General features: G+C 39.9%; 1 protein-coding gene across 1 annotated transcript in view; it reads right to left on the bottom strand.

The window, feature by feature from the left end:
- pmepa1 (prostate transmembrane protein, androgen induced 1) overlaps window positions 1-22,274 on the bottom strand; it is a 44,470-nt gene extending 22,196 nt beyond the window's left edge. The window contains exon 1 of the mRNA XM_053316035.1: window positions 22,109-22,274. Within this exon, the coding sequence (XP_053172010.1) occupies window positions 22,109-22,205 (97 nt within the window). The 5' untranslated portion in view covers window positions 22,206-22,274. The remainder of the gene's footprint in view (window positions 1-22,108) is intronic.
- Between the last annotated feature and the right edge of the window lie 698 nt (window positions 22,275-22,972).

The following is a 22,972-nucleotide window of genomic DNA, read 5'->3' as shown; positions in this document are numbered from 1 at the left end:
GGAAGGGGTCGATTTCAGGCTTCTTTTACCTCATAGTTTTGGTGTTGGAGCATATTTACTGTAGCAGCTAAATAGTCAGATGCTTTTCTCTGGATTTGGTGAAGTCTATGTTATTAATGTTGGACTTAAATTCTGTGTGTGTGTGGGGGGGGGTTAGGGTAACATGACTCCAATGTTAAGATAGCATTGTTCTGTGTCTGCTGGATATGTAAATATGAGACTGTTTGCTAACGACTTTATAAAGTGATTGTGTTTGAGTTCTTCGGCCTCCTAGTGGCCAATAAATAAATGAATGAAGTCCAAATTTGCATTGTTATCAACCGGCTGTTTGTATGTTATTAACCCTCGTGTCGCCCTCCCGGGTCAAATTGACCCCGTCTGTTTCTTCTTTCCTCCCTCCCTTACTTCCGTCTGTACTTCCTCCATCCCCCTTTCTTCCCTCCTTCCTCCCTTCCTTTCCCTTCTTCCTTCCTTCCTTCCTTCCTTCCTTCCTTCCTCCCTCCCTCCTTGTCTCTTTTCTCCCTCCCTCCTTTCCTTCATTCTTCCTTCCTCCCTTCCTTCCTCTATATAAGTATGCATTTATGTTATATTTTAATTGTAATTGTAATTGGTTGTATTTATTTTAACATGGACCCCAGGAAGAGTAGCTGTTGCCTGGGTAACAGCTAATGGGGATCCAAATAAACTAAACTAAACTAAACATGAGAAGGAAAACTGCTCTTAATTCATATATCGGAGTTATATTACAAAGAATGAAACCATGGCGACCTTTCCTCACAGCGAGTCTGAAAACTTCATTAAAGATGCCTATTTAGTGAACAGGTGAACAATGGATATATTTTAAAGGGTCACAAGCCAAACAACATTGCTGTGAAGAACTGTGATAGATAAAATAAAATGGAAGAATAATAATATATGATGATAATATCTGAGTGGGTGTGATGATGATGATGATAATAATGATAAGAAGAAGGAGGAGAAGGAGAAGAATATGAAGAGGAATACAACAATGAAGAATATGACGAAGAAGAAGAATATGAAGAAAAATGTGATGAAAAAGAATATGACAAAGAAGAATACGAATAAGGAAAATATGAAGAAGAGGAAGTAGAATACGACAAAGAAGAAAACATTAAGAAGAACCATAGACTGTATAAAAGAAATGGACATAAGATCCGTGACGTCACCCATTGGTTTGTGGACTGCTGCTCGGAAGCCAATAGTTTCGAATCTAGGCAGCGCCATCTTGAAAATTTCAGGTGCATGCTGGGAAAAATAAAAATACGGATTCTACTTATATGGGCATGAGGCGGGGCCATGGGCGGAGCCATGGGCGAGCGGGGGAGGTTGCTATGGTTGCGAGGGCTGGATCTCGAGGACATTGGTCAGTCAACCTGTCAATCAGGACGTAGCCACGCCCTAATGCATACCCTGCTTTATCGTCAAATATAAAATCAGGGAGGCCAAAATTTCACAAATGAACATCATACTGCATTGAAGAAGGCTTTAAACTAGCGATTGAGACCATAAACACATTTTGAAAACGTTTACTGAGGTTAGAAATCAAGTGAGAAGTTGGTGAATTCTCCATTGACTTGTATAGAGACGGTCGCCCCCTGGTGGCCTTTTGATAGAATGCAGTTCTAAGTAACTTCCGAGTTGGCCTCATTTCAGAGGACTGGAACTCCCCGCCTGAGAAGAATTCGAAGAAGAAGAAGAATGGTATCACTACTTCAGAACAAAGCATGAACATTGAATAGTTTATAATGAAATGTGTCTCAACCCTCAGTCTATAACGTTAGCACCACACTGAGCCTACAAACACAAACACATGTGACTGTTTTAATGCTTCCTGTGTGTCACCAGTCTTATGCCCTTGTGAAAGACACTGTAGCCTCACCTGCTCTCAGCACACACACACACACATACACACACACACACACACACACAAACACACAGCAGCTCAGAGGCGGCTCGGCTGCTTTGAAAATATCTTTTCTTCCTCAGAAGACTCAAATCAGCCCAGATCTCCACCTGATCTCCACGCATGAATCGACTCGCCTTCACTTTTGTGCGTTACTCTTAGACAAAACAAACCTCCGCAGGAACCCAAACAAAATCGCTCAAACAAAGTACAGCAAAGGAAAGTAAGAAAGGAAACAAAGAAAGAGAGGAGGGGTGGAGGGGTGAAGGGGGGGTTGGTGAAACTGTCCCACGTAGTTTCATGCTGGATTTGGTTTGAATTGTCAAGTCAAGTCAACTTTTAACACGTAAAATCTGTCAACACATACCTGGAAATTCTGTTTCTCTGCATTTAAAAGGAGCAAAGCAGGTTTCCAAGTATGCAGATTTACAGCTGATAGTGGTTTTGTTGTTAAGAGGGCTGCAACTAACATTATCTTTTCATCTTTAAAATGATTTCTTGAATAATCTATTCCTTTTTGGTCTATAATAAAATGGGTTAGGTATATGTCCTGTTGCATTTGAATGAAAAGCAACATCATATCTCATATTTAAACATCTCTTATAATTGTGGTTTCTTAATGGTTTTTATTATATGTTTATATGTATGTATGTATTGTCTGGTTGATGGACCTAATATGGTGTTACCCATGTCGTTTATTGGATACTCCCCTCACCTTTCTGCCTGTCTTGGACAATGAACGGCCTGAAGTCAAATGACCATGTACCCAACTCATTTTAGTAGAAACCCCACTGGCTGATACATATCTGGATGCACATAATTGGTTATTTTTTGTATATTTATTTTACATTCTGCTTTTTAAATACTCTTTGTAATGTGTTTTATAATAATGAAGGCCGCAAGCTGAAACACGTTGGTCTATTAATAAAGTTGTTCTTTTTGCTGGAGCATTGACTTTTTTCTCTTCTCCACACACCTTGAAAGTACAGTAGGTGAGGTTGTGGCAGAAACCTCTATCCTGTTTCTCTGTCTATAAAAAGTCTTGTTTTGTCCCAAACAAAGGTCCACAACTTATAGATATTCAGTTTACTTTCATAAAAGATTAAAGACAATATTCAGATTTGAAAAGCTCGTATCGGAGACTTCAAACGAATCGATTCATTTGACTAATCATCACCGCTCTAGTCGTCAACATTTCTCCGCAAGTGTCGGTGTCACAAACGTAGTAATGAAAGCTTAATGGATAGATGGATGGATGGATGACAAACAAGCTGGGAAACTGGCTCGGTGCCTCGGAGCACAAAACGATATGGGCCTCATATATATGAGTGCGTGCCAGCTGGCAAGAACTTCTCTCTCTTCGCTTGAACGAGGTGTGGGAGGTTGTTAGGCACAATGCGAGCAGCGATCGCGTTCCTGACATTGCCAAGAATCTGTCGGCTTTTATCAAAAAACACGTTGGCTCACGGTTAACTTCCTGTTACGAGACATCCTCGCTGTCCCGACCGTAGGAGACACAAAAACTACGCTTAAGTTCCTAAAACGTTCTAAATTGATTTGTCTTCTTCTACTGACTTTGATGCTGTGCTTAAAGCAACATTTGATACAGGTGGAGGCCCAAAGAATTGAAATCTCTGGAGGCTAAAAATAGATAATTAACTAAAACCACAAAGCTTGATGTGACACCTGTATCTGATCACAGTTGCAAAGCTTAAATGTCATGTTTTCCTTTTTTACTTCTCTATTTTTGGCCTTGATGTGGTCACATCTTCCAGTCATGATCCTTCCCGCCTTCCTACCTCCTTTCCTTCTTTCTTCCTTCCTCCCTCCTTTCCTTCTTTCTTCCTTCCTCCCTCCTTTCCTTCCTTCCTCCCTCCTTTCCTTCCTTCCTTCCTTCCCTCCTCTCTCCTTTCCTTCCTTCTTCCTTCCTCCCTCCTTTCCTTCCTTCCCTCTTCCCTTCCTTCCTCCCTCCTTTCCTTCTTTCTTCCTTCCTCCCTTCCTTCCTCCCTCCTTCCTTCCTTCCCTCCTTCCCTCTTCCTTCTTTCCTCCCTCCTTCTCCCTCCTTTCCTTCCTTGACTCGAGGACAACAGGAGGGTTAAAAGGACATTGCACACTAATAAAGATGTCTGTATATGTGACAGTTTAACCACATTGACTCATTTTCACCTGCAGATCCCGGGGCAGGTGTAATAACAGCTACTAGACAAATGAATACATTAAAACAGGAATAGCAACACTACAAGTAGCAAAGCCGACTTCTTAAGAACACATGAATATATATATATATATTAAAAAAACAATAACATAATTAAACAAAGCAGGCTTCAGGTTATTTAAACAGGTCAGACTTGATTGTCTTTAAACTGTGATCTTTAAATTAATTTTAAGTGAATGATGTGTGTCACAGCATCTGATAAGGGTTGACAGACTGTTGAAGGTGTGGACACAATGTATTATCACCTTGTGTATTGTTAATGATTCATTTCCCTCCATGAAGCAACATTATCATTCACGTGGAGTCATGTTTGTGTCTGATTCTCCTTTTATTTCTGATTTGAGATGCTTACATCCAGATAAAGTGTCGATACCTGTGCAGAAACACTCACTCCACCTCTATACATTAAACTACAGTCTGCAGATGGAGAGTAAATATCAGCTGTAGTGGTCAGATATGCGTGAGAAACAAACAATGCATGCATGTGATCCACAGTAAGCTACACTAATTTAAAGCTTTCTTTGTGTGCATAACGAAAATAATGATTACTTTCATCGTCTATTAATCTGACAACTATTTTAACGCTTAATAGTCAGAAAGGTCAGAAAATAGAAAAAACAAGCTTCCGGAAAAGTTTAACCCTCCTGTTGTCCTCGAGTCAAGGAAGGGAGGGAGGAAGGAAGGGAGAAAGAAGGAAGGAAAGGAGGGAGGAAGGGAGGAAGAAGGAAGGAAGGGAGAAAGAAGGAAGGAAAGGAGGGAGGAAGGGAGGAAGAAGGAAGGAAGGATGGAAGGGAGGAAGGAAGGAAGATAGGAGGGAGGGAGGGAGGGAAGGAAGGGAGGAAGGAAAGAGAGAAGGAGGGAGGGAGGCAAGGGGAGGAAGGAAGGAGGGAAGGAAAGAAAGACAGAAGGAAGGGAGGGAGGGAAGGAAAGGAAATAAGTACAGAAGGAAGGAATGAAGGAAAGAAGGAAGGAGGGAAGGAAAGAAGAACAGAAGGAAGGAAGGAAGGAAGGAAAGGAAAGAATGACAGAAGGAAGGAAGGAAAGAACAGTCAAAACAGACGGGGTCGATTTGACCCGGGAGGATGACAGGAAGATATTCAACTACTCAGCTACAAGCTCACATCAGTTTTTCCCATCTTGACGAGGGGGGGGAAAAAGTCTATTTCAGATGTTCAGATGTATTTTTATTTATACACTCTGCAGACTGTTCAGTATTTGGGTGTGACCGTGTCAGCTTAGCGCGGACAGAAAGCCAAAGTGAAGAAGATAAAAGACGTGTTTGTCAGATTTAGCTGGCTTAAGTGTGACCACAGCTGATGAAATGTGAATAATTAGAAAGTGCCACAAATGTCACTGTAACTATGGTTACGTCAACCAATGGTATTACTGTTATAAAATGTTATTATGATGTATGTGTGTGTGCGTGTGTGTGTGTGCGTGTGTGTATGTGTGTATGTGTGTGTGTGTATCTGTGTGTGTGTGTGTGTATCTGTGTGTGTGTGTGTGTGTGTATCTGTATGTGTGTGTGTGTATCTGTGTGTGTGTGTGTGTATCTGTGTGTGTGTGTGTGTGTGTGTGTGCAGGCTTTTTATTTACTTTGCTCCTAAAAAAGCCATTCAGATCACCTCTGTAATGTGCATATAAAGTTGACTACAGTGTCTGTGTGCTCCTGCTGCTATGTCTAGACACACTGTAGTCTAGCCTCCCTGTGTGTGTGTGTGTGTGTGTGTGTGTGTGTGTGTATGTCACAGAGGGTGGGGGTTGTTGTTGTTGTTGAGGTGGAGCTTGGTGTGTGTGTGTGTGTGTGTGTCGGGTTATATAGTCAAATACACTCGTGCATTGTGCCTGTGTGTGTTTGAATAGTTGAATATATAATGATGATTATTGGTAATATAAACAGAGAGGCCGGAGACTGTGTGTGTGTGTGTGTGTGTATGTGTGTGCGTGTGTGTGTGAGAGTTTTTGGATGCAAATGATGTGGTCCCAGCTGTTTCCTATGGGCCAGAGGGCAATGGGGGACAGACATAGTCCTCCCTACAAGCCTGTGTTTCCGTGTGTGTGTGTGTGTGTGTGTGTGTGTGTGTGTGTGTGTGTGTGTGTGTGTGTGTGTTAGCGTGTATGCGTAGGGGTCAAGACCACGGTCATGAGCGTCTATGTCACGCGTGGGGGGGTTGAGGGGTGACTGAGAGTGTGTGTACGTTTTTTCCAGACTTGAGTGTTTATTGTCTAGACTCGTTCTCGCAGTCGGGACCAGACCAGCTGACTGAGTGATGCTGTCTCACAGTGATGTCTGCTTTATTTCAAAAAAAGCTTGTAACATGCCGTGATGTCAGAAAAACATGTGTGTGGGTCACTGTGTCCTGAACATGTCAGCATAACTTTATGAGATTATCTGCACATTTAGAGAAAATCGTTGCAGCATTAAAATGTCAGAAAAGAAGAAAATGAGTATCGTGTATTGTAATAGTGTGAAAATAGTGTCAATTAATCCTTAGTCAGATTATCAGGCTCAATATTTTCTCATCTAGATAGATAGATAGATAGATAGATAGATAGATAGATAGATAGATAGATTACCACTGATTCAATTAGAAGGTTGCTATGTTGTTAAATTAAAAAAAAAAGAGGCAAAAAAGGTGCCAAAAAAGTATTATAATAGCACAGATATAGAGCATTTTCAAATAATGCACAGTGCTGTTAAAATATAGACTCAACATGAGCTGGTGTAACTGCTCTAAAATTGATCTGAAACTGATTGATAAACTACAACATGCCTCCAAATCAGTGTATTCATGATAATCCAGCCAATCAGCTCTCAATCTATCAGCTGCTATATTTACAGGCAGGTAATGTTTGACGGATTTGAAGAGACAAAATAAGCTGTAACACTTCATCAAAGGCCTCATAATGAAATCCATCTTCACTCGAAACTGATTTTAATCAATAAAATCAATAAATCCAGTGAGTGTGTGTTGAGTTTAAAGCTTGCAGAGTCACATTTTTGTAGCTTAAAGAGTGTGTGAAGCGCTCCGTGTAATAAAAATGGAAGTTATAAAGTCATCTGTAGTGAAATATTACTGATTAATACACACACACACACACACACACACACACACACACACACACACACACACACACACACACACACACACACATAAAAACAAAGCCTCCTCCTCCACTACTCCGACAATGAACCTTTCACCCCCTCCCCCTTTTTCTTCTTCTTCTTCTGACCTGACCCTTGACCTTTGCCCTTCCAGACTGCTTTGGATCACGTCACGTCACCCCCCTCCCTCCCTGCCTCCATACCCCCCGCCCCCCTCGCAGATGCTGAGCAACGTTCATATGCAAAAAAAATTCCCGACACCCACAAACATTTGCATGCATACATCTGAATATCTGAATTTTAAAAAATGGACACATGTGTGGACTGAATCACTTACAGAGAGGCCTGTTTAGAGATACTAACATAAATATACATAGAAATTAGTTTTAAAGACAATTTTCACCATTAATTAGAAATATTAAATGAAGTTAATTTAAAAAAAAGGAGTAACAGATCGTCCTTGATGCAGATAACGAGCAAAAGGAACTAAAAAAGTAATTATTCTTAAATGTTAGAGTGTAAAAAAAAAATCCTGCTTTAATTTGTTCATCCACCTACTTCATACACATAACATTTCGGTTCTGACTAATTCATGAAAGAGGATATAAAAGTGTGCAACAGAGCATTGCGGTTTAGACTAATTCATGTCAGACTACATACAGACTGTAGTTGACCCTAATCTTGGCTCACTAGGACTAGCAGACACTTTTTTTTATACTTTTTAAGAGAGTGTAAACGGATTAAATTGGACAATGTCTCGTGGCTCAGAGTATTTAATGAAAGCCAACCGTAAAATTACACCAAATGACACGTCGGGTCGGCGTTTAACTGTAGAAGACCAGAGAGCCAAAAACAGTGTTTATTCCTGGCTCAGACTAAATAATGAAACACAAAGTTACAATCTAAGGTCCACGTCACCGGCTGATGTTTTAAGAAAAAAGACAGTTTTACCCCGGCTTAGACTAATTAATGGTCACTCTTTTTGACGTGCTATAAACAAGTGACTACATTTAGGTCAGACAGTAAAAGCAACATGAAAGGGAGCGAAAAAACCTTTAAGCATTTCAACACGCATCTTTTTTTTTTTTTTTTACATATTGCTGAGGTAAAAAGTGCAGAAATCCAGAGTGTTGGTGAGTCATATAAAGACTATAAAGAAGAAAAAGTATGTTTTTTGACTCGTAAATGAAAGAAATATTTAAACCTTTGACAAAATAATCTGTTAAAATAAGACATAAGACATTAAAACATACTTCCTTCCTTCCAACATTCAACCATTCATCCACAATCTAGTCCACATTAGCAGATTAAACTACTTTATTTAATGTTATAAAGCCAATTTAAATGCATTTTTTTAATTTAATAAGATGCTACTGTGAGCATTTAAAAACACTAATTAAACACACAAGCTACAACTGGATGTATTTAGAAGACCAGATAACCATAACAGGCTTCTTTTTTTTTTTTTTTTTTTTTTTTCTCAATTTTCTCCGCCTCAGACTAATTAATGAAAAACAAGAGACCATCTTTTCCACATTGCTGCATGACAGTGTATGCATTTAGCTGGCAGACAGTCATTGCCTTTATTTATAGCGCAGCCTCTCGGCCTCTCAGACGCTCTGTATGGATTTATTCACACTTGCGAGACAGACATATAGGGGGCTCGGCTTTGACTTCAGACTAATTAATGGGACAAAGTGGGTCCAGCAGACTACGAGGGCCTCAGCTTGAACATCGTCTTGTATGTAGATCATATGCAGAAAAATGCACACAAACACATACAACCCCCCCCCTCTTCCTCCCTAAGTGACTATGACCTTGACCTGTAGACCCCCACATGCTGCATGCATCTACATATATGCATGATGAGACCCTGCTGATGACTTTACATTGTGTTTGTGTGTGTGTGTGTGTGTGTGTGTGTGTGTTGTGGGAGTCTAGACCAAGAAACAATGAACAGCTGAGAGCTTGAATGAAAGGCATGAAGGAAGCAACAACAACAAAGATGTAAGTAAGGCTGCAACTGACAGTTATTTTCATTCTTGAATAACTCGCCAATTATTTATTATACTGATGACTGTGAGAAAATATTTGAAAAATGGTGAAAACTGTCGATCTGTTTTTCCCAAAGCCAAAAGTTTACGTCCATAAAATGTCTTCTTTCGTCCTGACCAACAGTTCATAACCCAAAGATGTTCATTTTAACATCATAGAGGACAAAAGAGACCAGAAAACATTCATAGAAGAAGCTGGAATCTGAGAATTTGAACATTTTCTCCTTTAAAAAAAAAAGAAAAAATACACCAAAATAGTTGTCAATGAATTGATTATCGACAAATGGCTGCAGCTCTTCATGTAAGGGAATTACATACCACAAAGAATAAGCCATGAAAAAGTGACTTAACCCTCTCTTTAACTCAAAAATGAGGTATAATATAATTTAAATGAGGCCTATTGACCATCATGTGCAAAACAATATGTGTAAAAGTTGTGGTAATTAGTTGGAATTAAGTTCCTTCATTCAATTTCCTAACCCTAACCTTAACAAAGAGTGATATTTTATACTATATATATATTGATTAATTGACAAATGGTTGCAGCTCTTCATGTAAGGCTTAATCCTCTCTCGGTAACTCAAACATTATTTTCAAAAAATCATTCAAAAATCATTTTAAGTAGGCCTATTGACCATATTCTCCCCCAAAAAATGTGTAAAAGCTGTAGTAATCAGTTGGAACCAAGTTGGCTAAAAAGGTCTAACGCAGAATGATGATTTATACTATATGCTTTAAAAACAGTCAAACCAGACCGAGTCAGTTTCGACCCAGGAGGGCAAGTGCTGCAGTCGACAGGAAGACAACAGGAGGGTTGAAACACCTGGACAGGGACAGGAAACGGCAAACGCCTCTTCCCTCCATCAACACCTATTGTCGACGAGCCTTTGACCAGAGCAGTGAACGTCAAGCTGGTCCACACAGACTGTGGTTGTACTGGGCAGCTCCCAGTATCCTGTGTTATATGGGGAACTGGGTTGAACCAAGAGGAGTTTTTTAACATTATTGGTGAAATAATGTGACTGAGGAGGTCAGTGGATGGCATAGGGAGAGGAAAAGCCACCCAAGACTTGGTGTAAGGAGGTGGCACCTAGCTGCTGAAAGAATCAATATTACAACTTTTGACTTCTTTGGACTTTCGTATTTCACAAGTCATTTTTGGCACATTGGAGGGACTAGAAGCGAACAGACCTACTGTAGAAGCATTCATCAATCACCACTACGACCCCCCCCCCCCCCAAGCAAGAATCAAACCCAATCAAACAGTAATAGACGTCATCTAAGGCAACACAAGCCAACAGGAATAGAGTTCAGTCTACTAACTCTTCATTAACAATCAACTTGACTTACTGGTAACACTTAACAATGAGATAAAAGACCTCGGCTCGAGCCAGGAATTCGCCCAAAACCACATCGCACATCGGACGGTTAAATCAGTCAAATGACTCCATCCAACGAAAAGAAAAGAAAGAATAATAATGACAGAATGAAAGAAACCACACTGGATATGCAAACTACTGTATAGATGCATGCCAGATAAGCAGCATCCCTGAACAACCATCTGATAACCCCAGAGTCAACTTCACATCGGTTACTCAGAAACAAATGACTGTTTAACGTACGTGAGGATTAAAGTGACTCCAGTTCTGGGTTGTTGCCAGCTGTCAATCACAGGAAAATTAAAAAAAAACACATCCAAATAACCCAGTGTTTGACATTAACAATGGCTCAATGCTTCTTTCTCCACCAAATATTCCATGTAGGCTTCTTGTGGACCCCAAATTGTGTCCCCATTAGGCATGGGATGATAACCGTGTTCAAGGTATACCGCGATTTGAAAAAGCCACGATAACCGAAACCGTCAAATTTTCTGTCATACCGTTCCTAAGGTATGAGCTGTTTTTTGTCTGGTCAAAGACAGGAAGTACTGGTCAGTAATCCCTCAGGTGGTGCAGCTGCAGCGTAGAGTATCACGACCCCTCACACTGTCATTATAGATTCAGGTCTGTCTTTATTTTTCTTCCTTTTAGGAACATTTTAGAGCTGTAACCGCAATACCACCATACCGTGAAACCATGATATTATATTGCTTATGGTTATCATACCGCCAGAATCTCATACCGGCCCATGCCTAATCCCCATACTGCAAGCCTTCACGTTAAAGCTCCACAAACATCCTTTTTATTCCTTTTAAATCTTTAAGTTCAAACACTACTGGTTGGCAGCTAGCTACCGATATAACAGGGCTACTCACGTATGGGTTTAGTCTACTCAAACTGCTATTGTCATCCTTACAGAAGAACCAGAAACACCAATTTTAGGTTTCCTTTACTTGCTTTTACAGCCCTTAAACTTCAACTGGGTGCTCCTGATGCACTAAAAGCTAATCCACCAATCAATGATGTCAAAACAGGTCTTGAATGGCATTTAAAGACCTGCTGTGACTCTATGACTATCTTCAAAGCATGTAAAGATCTGCAGAATGATGCAGAGGCACAAAAAAAAAAGCCCTCAAACTTGTCAATCTGGCCGACACACACTGGCTTCCTCATCTTCAAAGAGCTCTCACTGCTTCAGGCAACAGCTTCAGGCCTTTCTGAGCACGAAGCAGAAGCAAACAGTTCAGACATGATCGAGAGGAGTTTGTTTGAAAAGTCTACGAGTCTCCTGCACTGTCACCGTCACATCGTAAGCTTAAATATGCAAGACGACTCCACGACACTAAGTGACGTCCATCAGGCTCTGAAAAAGACTGAAGACTTATCGCTCAGTGTTTTCAAACCAGGATGCATTTTTCTTTTTCAAAAGGAGGCTCAGGAAGGAGTTTTTTTTTCTGTGGGCAGGTGCGACTAGTTGGCTGTGAGGATGGAAAGCTTGAAGTATGAAGAGTACAGAGAAAGTACGACACCTGCCAAATAACCAAAGAGGATTTGGCAGCGTATGGCAATCACCACATCGCCACACTCTGCCAACACTGTGCTTAGAAAAAGAAATGAGGAAGTACAAGAGGAGTAAATGGATTTAAAAGCACAAAGAGTTCACACTTGAAGCCTTTTTTTTCTAACTGCTTTTTTTGTAATGCCATGAATGACTCAGGCTATAATGAAAAAGATGAAAAAGATAGACTATGAACGAAGAGATGGTGAGAAAATGTCTGTATCATATGTGTATAATGAGCTCAAGTGTCCAATTTAAATGAATAAATGTGCCTTTTTTAAATTCATTATAAGTGCCACAGCTAAGGGAAGCTGTGTTAAGTTGCATTTTCTGCATTGCTTTGACTCAAGTTTGCACAAAAAATGTACTTTGACCATCAAATTTATGGGTTAAGTTGCCCGAAGGTGCTTAAAAATAGCAGCATCTATCCTTTTAACCTCTTTCCACAGCAAAAAAAAAGGCAAATTTAGAGCGATATACTTGATATAATTGTGCAAATTCTCCTTTAACTGACTATCACAACATATCACAGCATCACATAACACACACACACACACACACACACACACACACACACACAGAGAGAGAAATACACGGACAGAAAATTAATGGACAAAAAGGAGAGACTAACACATGTGCATGCAGGAGCTCATGCACACACACACACACACACACACACACACACACACACACACACACAGGCACACACAGAGTACCGAGACAGCCAGACAGAGAGGTTTACATAATAAGTCTAGCAGCCCAGCCAGAACAGACTCAATCATTTAATTTCCATGATTCACTGAGTGAGAGCGAAAGAGAGAGAGACAGAGAGAGAGACAGAGACAGAGACAGAGACAGAAAGAAAGGAAAGAAAGAAAGAAAGAAAAAGCAATCAACGGGAACTAAAAGGTAGAGACAAGAAGAGATAAACACCGCCTAATAATAACTGTCGGCCATGTTTGAAAAATATATATATGACAGGAATTAACTCGTGTTTTATTTTTTGGGGGGGGTTTCTTCTCCTCCTTTAGTCCACAGTCACGCCTCTGAAAGCGTTATCGGATTATTTTAGGATATGACAAAATATTTTACCAACATGAACAGATAATAATGTCCCAGATAAAAGCAGCATGAAGAAAAACAAACACTGGTGGGTTTTCTATGTTTCAGCTAAGCTGAAACACTCCTGTCGTCCTCCCGGGTCAAATTGACCCCATCTCTCTTTTGACTGTTCATTCTTTCCTTCCTTCTCCCTCTTTCTTTAATTTTTCCTTCGTTCTTCCCCTCCTTCCATACTTCCTTCTGTCCTTCTTTTCCTTCCTTCTATTCCTTCCTTCCTTCCTTCCTTCTGTCCTTCTTTTCCTTCCTTCCTTCTTCTTCTCCTCCCTCCCCCCCTCCCTCTTTCCTCCTTTCCTTCCTCCCTTCCTTCTCTCCTTACTGCCTTCCTCTTTTCCTCCCTCCCTCCTTACTCCTTTACTTCCTCATTCTTTCCTTCCCTCTGTCCTTCTTTCCTTCCTTCTGTCCTTCTTTTCCTTCCTTCCTTCTCTCCTTACTTCCTTCTTCTTCTTCTCCTCCCTCCCTCCTTCCTTCCTTCCTTCTTCTTTTCCTCCCTCCCTCCCTCCTTCCTTCCATCCTTCCTCCTTTCCTTCCTCCCTTCCTTCTCTCCTTACTGCCTTCCTCTTTTCCTCCCTCTCTCCTTCCTTCCTTCCTTCCTCAGTCCTTCCTTGACTTGAGGACAACAGGAGGGTTAAATGGTGTAAAAGTTGCTTCTGTTGTAGATTGGTTGTAATTTTGCACCATAAATATTCTGTCAGGACTGTAATTGGAAAAAAATACAGTTTTCTGCTTTTTTATTATTAGTAGACATCATCTCTGTCACATGGGAGCTTAAAACAGGATGTGGAGGAGGTTTTTTTGGTACATAATGACACATGACGATGACTGAGTGACACATGATGAAAAAAAATGACTGATTCAAAATGTGAGAGTGACTTTTTTTTTAAAGCTAAAAATATAGGAAATGATGTTGACTGCCAGTACTTTAGCTCAGATATCTTAAATAACCATGATCTTAATGTGAAGCTGAGATGACGTACAAACAGACAAAGACGCCTGCAGTTAATTTCACATCTAAAGTAGCTTGAAATATGTGCCCAAAAATGATCTCATGCAACTTTAATATCGCCTAAGCAAGAACAGGAACGACTATATTCATGTCACTGTATCATAAAAACCAAAAAAACTGATGAAATTATGACACAAACCACATAATTCATGATTCAGGTTGATAAAATACTCTTTATCTTGAACCTTAAATGGATTCAATAAAGGGTGTGAAAGGTAATCTATAAGTTCAGGGGTTCAGACGCTTACCAGGGTAACCTTAGATGGTTTATTATATGTATTATATATCATTTATAGGTTATTATTAGCATGTTTTACTGGTCCTGTCCACTTCAGTAGACCTGTCCCAATAGCTGCTTTTGTTGGATGATATATTGTCTCAGAAATAATAGCGATAAACGATATTATTGATCGTTTCATACCGCTGATATAATGATAATATAGTAGCATAATCATTTAAAGGTGAGTGGATGGTGGGATTGGAGAGTGGGGGCAACAGAGTTATTTACCTTTAAATAATCACGATAAACAATATTATTGTCTCTTGAAGATCATTTTATACCACTGATATAATGATGATATAATAGCATAATGTAACACAGACTGCTATTATGGGTCGGGACTTTAATTCTTCTGCAGTTTCCACTCAGGACGAAGACAGTGAGGAATGGAGGACACTACTCACTTAGCCAATGTGACATGAATAGCCTCTTAGCTGCTAACATGAAGGTAAAACAATGATCAAGGTTATGTCCATGTTGATGTTGATTATTATAGTTGTACGATAAATGGATAATTATTGTGACAGGCCTACACTCTGGATCAAATTGGGCTGTATGTGGCCTCTGTATTAGTTGTCAAAATGTCAAAAAATGTCAAAAATGTCGCTCAAAGCCTCAAAGACTCAACCTAACCTGCCTTGTTTTGACCCTGCCAACAGTCCAACAGTCCAAAGGTATTCACTTTACTATCACAGAAACTACATAAACCAGATAAAGAACAATAAATCACATTTTAAAAGCTGGAGCCAGACAATAATGGCACTTTTTCTTAACCCTTACATACTATTCAAGGTCTAATTTGACTCTCTTTATTTTACATTTGAGAGAAGAAATTTAACTTTTTAGCCAGAAATTTGACTTCAGCTTATCTTCGTGTGACCCAGAATATACAAAAATGGAAATATTTTACAACTTTATAAAAATGTTTGTGTGCCACTGATACGAAGAATTATGAGGGGAGATTGAGAAAGTATGTAAAGGTTAAAAATCACTAGCAGCTCTGTCTTCATATTTTAGTCCTATGTGATCAGGTAGAGGTTCAATGTCTGGTTCGCATGTTCATGGGTCGTTGGGAGGAATCAAACCCGTGAATTAGCGGTTACAGGACGGTGTCAACCAGAACAGACGGCCAGCAGCCACAGCAGCAGCAGCAGCCGCAGCAGCCGCGGCAGCAGCAGCGTGTCCTTCCTGTGCTCGACACCGCCGTCACCGCCGTCTGTCTGCTCAGGAACACACTGACTCTTTTTTCCTCGAATTCAATAACCAAAATAAATACAACTACCCTCCAGCTGAACTCACACACACACACACACACACACACACACACACACACACAATGGATAACATTTATGTTGGCTGTACAGACAGACTGTGGAGGTGTTGATGTTGAGAAGGCCAGACATGTAGTAACAAATGTACAGGGAAACCAAGCTGCTGGTAGGAAATGATTCTTACAAGCTGATACCAGCAATGACTTCACCGCACACACACACACACACACACACATTCACACACACACGCATACACATACACACACGCACACACGGCTAGCCTCTGAGTAATGCTGATGTCATGTGCTTTGACTACCAATGTCTGCCGCTCAGAACAGATGTGTTTTTGCATATGTGTCTGCGTGTATGCCTGTGTGTGTGTGTGTGTGTGTGTGTGTGTGTGTGTGTGTGTGTGTGCGTGCTCTTATACGCCAGAGGGTGTAACAGGTATACTGTATGTAACCCTACAATTACAACTTTACAGATCCAGATGAGAGAGAGAGAGAGAGAGAGAGGGAGAGAGAGAGAGAGAGAGCGCGAGAGAGAGAGAGAGAGGATGTGCTGGAATGAGTCAGGGTCTTTTTCAAGTGTGCATTCATGTAAAAAATTCAAATGAACGTACTTTGAATGCAGCTGTTACAGGTGCACTGGGTGGCCTGTCCACACCAATATTTAACAGCATACTTAGAGCATTAGTATGGCTTTCAGGAATCGCCCTCTTACTAGGAAGCAATAAAACCAGGATGACTCAGCTAGCGTTATATTAGCTTTGAAGTCGTTAACTTGATATTCTGCTTTGAATTCCTGGATTAAAACCTTCATTATAAATCTTTAATAAAAAAAAAAATTGTCAGCTTTGTTTCTTCATTTTTTGTTGTTAATCACATATCAAACTGAATTTTTTGCTTTGGCTTTGAAGAAGTTTAAAACACATTAAGTTTAACTATATGAGACCCTGTGAAAAGGCAATAAGGGAAATGTTCTGTCATTGAGCAAAAGATAAAGTACTGAGAATAAATTAAGTTTTTTTTTCTTTTTCAAGCTTACTGTATCACACCATAGCTGTCAAACATCACTTAAAGGATTGGTTAAGATAAGATAAGATATTCCTTTATTAGTCGCACGATGGGGAAATTTCCATTATTGCAGCAGCAAGTGAATAATAAAAAAAAATAGAAGAGCATCAATAGAAAGAATAAAGAATACTAAATAATAAGTAAGTACAATAAAAAACAATAAAATAACAAAGAATAGTAGTAAAATATGTAGTCTGATATTGTTATTAATTTTAAAGTGAAAAATATAGATATTGAACTGAAGTAATAGTACAAATGAGTCATATTGTTATTGTTAATTTCCTATGTGGTGCTGCTTATGTTATAAAAATAACCTCAATACTGTGGAAATTTACCTCTGAAGTCGGAAGTTGGAGCTGGGAATGATGCCACGTCCGAGTTCAAGAGTTCAGAAAACTAGTTGTAGCCATTGTTAGCTCGGTTAGCAACAGACAGCAGCATTGTGCAGTATTTTTTCCAAACATTTTCCTGCTATGTGGGATGAACGGGAAAGCTTGGAGCGACTGACTTCCGAGCAATTCAAGAAGGTTTGTATGATAACTGTGTTAATTATCATTCCCATTAACATTATCATCCATTAAAGTGAGGTACAATAACACTGAACCGATTGACTCTGGTGGCTGATATGAGGCGTTCATGGTTGCTCGGTTTTTAGGCACTTGTGTATTAATAATTCTGCGTTCCATTTATCTCTGAAGTTGGACGTCAGAGTTGGGAAATGACGTCACATCCGAGTTCAAGAGGTCAGAATACCAGGTGTAGCCATTGTTAGCGACTGACAGCAGCATTTTGCAGTATTTTTTCCACGCATTTTCCAGCTAGGTGGGATGAACGGGAAAGCTCGGAGCGACTGACTTGCGAGCAATTCAAGAAGGTTTGTATGATAACTGTGTTAATTATCATTCCCATTAACATTATCATCCATTAAACTGAGGTACAATAACACTGAACGATTGATTCTGGCTGATGTGAGGCGTTCATGGTTGCTCGGTTTTTAGGCAATTGTGTATTAATAATGCTGAAGTTGGACGTCAGAGTTGGGAAATGACGTCACATCCGAGTTCAAGAGGTCAGAATAGCAGTTGTAGCCATTGTTAGCGGTTAGCGACTGACAGCAGCATTCCTGCTATTTGGGATGAATGGGAAAGCTCGGAGCGACTGACTTGCGAGCAATTCAAGAAGGTTTGTATGATAACTGTGTTAATTATCATTCCCAGGTACAATAACACTGAATGATTGACTCTGGTTGATATGAGGCGTTCATGGTTGCTCGGTTTTTCAGGCACTTGTGTATTAACAATGCTGAAGTTGGACGTCAGAGTTGGGAAATGACGTCACATCCGAGTTCAAGAGGTCAGAATACCAGGTGTAGCCATTGTTCGCCACCGATAGCAAAATCAGATTGCTGTACTTCTGCACGTTTCCATAGTAACACGTCCACAGATAGAAGTTGGACATGAGACAGAAGTCCTAATAAACAGGATATTAGTACAACACTCACACTGCTGATGAGCGGGGCAGCTATCGAGATCAGGCCTGGAGTCAGAAATTCAACTTTTAGGAGGCGTTCAAGTTCAAATTTGCGACTAGGAACTCAGACATTTTGACTTCTGAGAAAGGAGATATTGAGTTTTGTACTGAGATTGAGGCAGATATTGTAAAACTAACAGAATGGACAGATATGACAAGATATAATATGTTTCATGGTGTTTTTTCTGTTTAACCTCAACAACAAAAACCATATCAGATGTCTGCTATTATTGAATTTGTGTCTATTTTAAAGTTTCTCTTCAAAGTAAAAAGTAAAACGTAGGGAAGTCCTGTTTTTCCTCTCATGTCTCCATCGTTCCTTTGATCCCCACATCTCAGCTGTGTAACATGGATTATACCGTGTTGTGCTTTCTTCCTCCGTGTCTTTCATCTTCGCTGTCACACTCGGCTGCGTAGCGCTCAGTACAGCTGAAACAGCTTAAAACATAATCGTGAGGCCGATGCATCATTAAGTTTTCAGGATCCAAACCCAAACTCTCAAATCAACCCAGACAGACTTTTTCCATTTAGCAGAGTATCGCTCTCTCTCTCTCTCTCTCTCTCTCTCTCTCTCTCTCTCTCTCTCTCTCTCTCTCTCTCTCTGTGTCTCTGTGTCTCTCTCTCTCTTTTCTTTTTCTATCTTTCTATTTCACTTCTTTCTTCTTTGGCTTTCTCTATATGTGACACATTCCTTTTTCTTTTTTCTTTTTTTCATTTTAACAAAGTTTTGACAGCTTCCTCTCTTCTTTCTGCCTTCTCTTTCTTCTCTTTCTGTTTGCCTCTGTGGTTTTATCTGTTTCCCTCCCTCTGTCGTCCAGACTAAACATCACGTCTGTTCTCAGACGGAGGAATTGTCTCTCTCTCTCTCTGTGTGTGTGTGTGTGTGTGTGTGTGTGTGTGTGTGTGTGTGTGTGTGTGTGTGTGTGTGTGTGTGTGTGTGTGTGTGTGTGTGTGTGTGTCTCTGCCTGCTTTCTTATCTCCGTCTTTCTGATACAAGTCCAGACAGCAATCATGATTAAACTGATTGATTTCTATTTTAAAACAACTATTAACTACTACTATTAAGACAGATGTGGAGATACTTTTGTGTACTTTTAGTCTGGAGCTGTTTTCGTAGGTTCGTTAAATCCAATTAACAAAAAATCTTAAAGCTACAGTACACAATTTCAGATGATGCTTCAAACTTGTATAAAAACAGTATAAAAAAGACTGTTTCCTGTTTCAAACCCAAAGAAATGTGTTTTTTTTGTACCAGTTTGGTGTGAACTTCACCTTAACCCCCCCCCCCACCCATGTCCAACACCTTTGGGTTGAACTGGAACGCAGACTGCAGCAGCTGACCTCGCTGTAACTCTCACTAACTATACGGCTGAATGGGAGCTAAAAAATTCCTGCTTCCAGTTTTTGGAAATCTGGTGGAAAGCGTTCCCAGGAGGGTGGAGGCTGTTACAGCACAGCAGCGGATCATGAATGCCCTTTGTTCCTCCTCGTAGGGGTGTAACGTACAGGTGTCTGCATACTTTTGGTCGTGCTGTTGCTACTGTTGTAATAACTACAACAGCTTATGTTAATGCTTGTATTGTTGGTACTTGAGGTAGTATTACCACTAAAAACACTACTCATAAGTAGACTCATACTCACACTGTTGCTAATACTTGTTAATACATAAGATAAATTGGTATTTAATTGGGTTTGGCAAGGCTCACTATGCATTTGTCTATTATTTAATGGATTATTTGACTAATTGTTTGGTCTAGAAAGGGTTAAATTGTGATAAAATGCTTGTTTTGTCCAAGCTGAGATAATAAGTTGAGTCATCGATGGATAGAAATTGAATCTAAAAAACCATTTTGATCATTATAAGTTGTTTTCTATCTGGTTCAAACCTTTCTATAGTCAGATTTCCTTCTTCTTTTCTTTATAGTATGTGATAATAAACTGAATATATTTGGATTCTGGGCTGTTTATCAGACAAGATATTTAAAAAATGTCAAGAGTATTTTCCGGCATTTTATACACCGAACCTTCATCGAATCATCAAAGGTATGGTTAGCTGCAGCCCTGATTCAGTTTATTATCATACAGGACAAAGTAAAGCAGCAAATCCTTATAACTGAGATGTTGCAGATGATTTTCCTATAGGTGATCATATCAATAAATCGTCTGCATTATTTCAGCTATACAACTACGACTACTACTAACATGTGTATTATAATGTACTATATGGACTGAGAGGAGTATTTATTACTAGCATCCGTATTGTCTTCTGAACACTTGAATGCTGCAATGCTTCAATCAGGCTGCTCTGAGTCAGACTCGGTGACCTCAGCTGGACACACACACACACACACACACACACAGGCACAAACACACACACACACACACATAGCTTTCATCTTTAAATGATCTTACAGCACACTGTGACACTGTATACATTATCAGCATGGGTGTCCATAACTTGTATATGCTTTGTGCCTCTTTGCTTAACAAAACAACACACAATGATACAAGCACACACACACACACATACACACACACACACACACATTCAAAAAAAAGGTATAATCAAACACATACACACACACATTGAGGGATTTCCTGGATGCGACCACACACACACACACACACACACATAAAAAAGGGCAGGCAGACGGCTAGACAGACGTCTGGCTTGGCTCAGATGACGAAGCGATGACAAAACTTCAAATCTGCCCCTTTTCCACCGAGCAAACCCACCTTTTACCTTCATATCCCGCTTCTACTGTCAGCTACAGTGACTTTCTACCAGTTTTAACCCACTTTTAAAAATAATAAAAAAAGAAAGCTCAAAGCGATCACATCAAAAAAGCAGACAACGCCAACAGCTCAGTGAAACTATACAAGCTCGAGAGAGAGAGAGAGAGAGAGAGAGAGAGAGAGAGAGAGAGAGAGAGAGAGAGAGAGAGAGAGAGAGATCTCAGCATCTGTCAAAACTTAACAGGCTTCTTAATGGCGAACAAAAACAGCCTTAAAAATGACATTAAAAAAATCCAGTTTATCTTCATTCAAGCTCAACCGGAAAGACATGAGAAGTGTAGCGTTTCGGTGGCGGTTCAAGTTCAAAATCAATCACATATAGGCTATAGGAGAGGGGAAAAAAGACAGAAAGAAAGGAAGGAAAGGTATAGGCTAACTTAACATCTTTTTTAATTAAGTTAGCTAGTTTTAAGACAAGCTGTGCTAATATTAGCATCTACAGGAGACACAGAAAGTGGTTTAGATAGATATTATGACACATAAGTATAAGCTAATTTAAAGTGTTCATGTTTTAAAACGAGTGTGAACAAATGTCAATGAACTCAACTACAACTATAAAAGCTATATAATGATAAATAGTGAGAGTTAAATCATCACAACCTTTATAATACCACTAAATTAAAGAGGTTAAGCATCGTATATGTAGCCTATTTCCTTCCCTTTTTTTTTTAAAAGTAGTTTTGACTCTTTGAAGTATCAATAAACTATGTAGCGACTATTTCAGACATGTTTAAGTGAAGTCAAGTGATTTAAAAAAGCAATTTATAAAGAAGATAAATGGAAGTTGTACTTACTGATTTCCATGCTCTGGAGCGAGGTGTACCGCTTGCAGTTACAAGTACAGGAGACATTGGCGGCGGTGGCGTTTAAAACACCCATCAAGTTCAACATTTAGCAGCTCCTGAAACCAGACATGAATGCTCCCAGACGAGGAAGACGAGGAGAGAGAGGGAAGAGAAGAGAGGGAAGGGGTGCAGTGGCTTTTTTTTGGTTGTTTTTTTAAAAAGAGAGAGAGAAGAGAGAGAGAAGAGGATCGGAAGAAGAAGGAGAGGAGAGACCACAAAAACCACCACACCAAAAACTCTCTCTCTTTCTCTTTCTCTCTCTTTCTCTTCCCCTCTCTCTCTCTCTCTCTCTCTCTCCACACACACACAAAAAAATAGAGAGAGAGAAAGAAAAAAAATCCTCCCTTTTTGCTCTCCAGCCTCCTCTCCTTTTTCCTCTCTTTTTTCCTTTCCCCCTATTTCCCTTCCTCTCCGGTCCCGGCCGTCCTCCTCCTCCTTTCAGTCTCCGGTTTCTCCTCCTCTTCCTCTCTCTCTCTCTCTCTCTCTCCGAAAATCTATCTGTCTCTGTCTGTCTTATCTATCGGCGTACCGGAGAAGAAGAAGAAGAAGGACAAGAAGTGTATATTTATATATAATATGTGTGTGTCGGTACAGCTGAGTTTGCTATTTATTATTTAAATAAATAAAAATGTAGTTTAAATGTTCCGGTTCAGTCCTGTTAGAAATCAGCTTTTAATGGATCCGTGTTTTCAGCCCAGTGACCGGCGACTAAACGGCAAACGGACTGACTGTCTGGTCCTCTCTCTCTCTCTCTCTCTCTCTCTCTCTCTCTCTCTCTCTCTCTCTCTCTCTCTCTCTCTCTCTCTCTCTCTC

The sequence above is a fragment of the Scomber japonicus genome, chromosome 3 (assembly GCF_027409825.1).
Source record: "Scomber japonicus isolate fScoJap1 chromosome 3, fScoJap1.pri, whole genome shotgun sequence".
NCBI classification, from domain to species: domain Eukaryota; kingdom Metazoa; phylum Chordata; class Actinopteri; order Scombriformes; family Scombridae; genus Scomber; species Scomber japonicus.
Note: the sequence above shows the minus strand (reverse complement) of the source record. Positions and strands in the feature narration are given on the sequence as shown.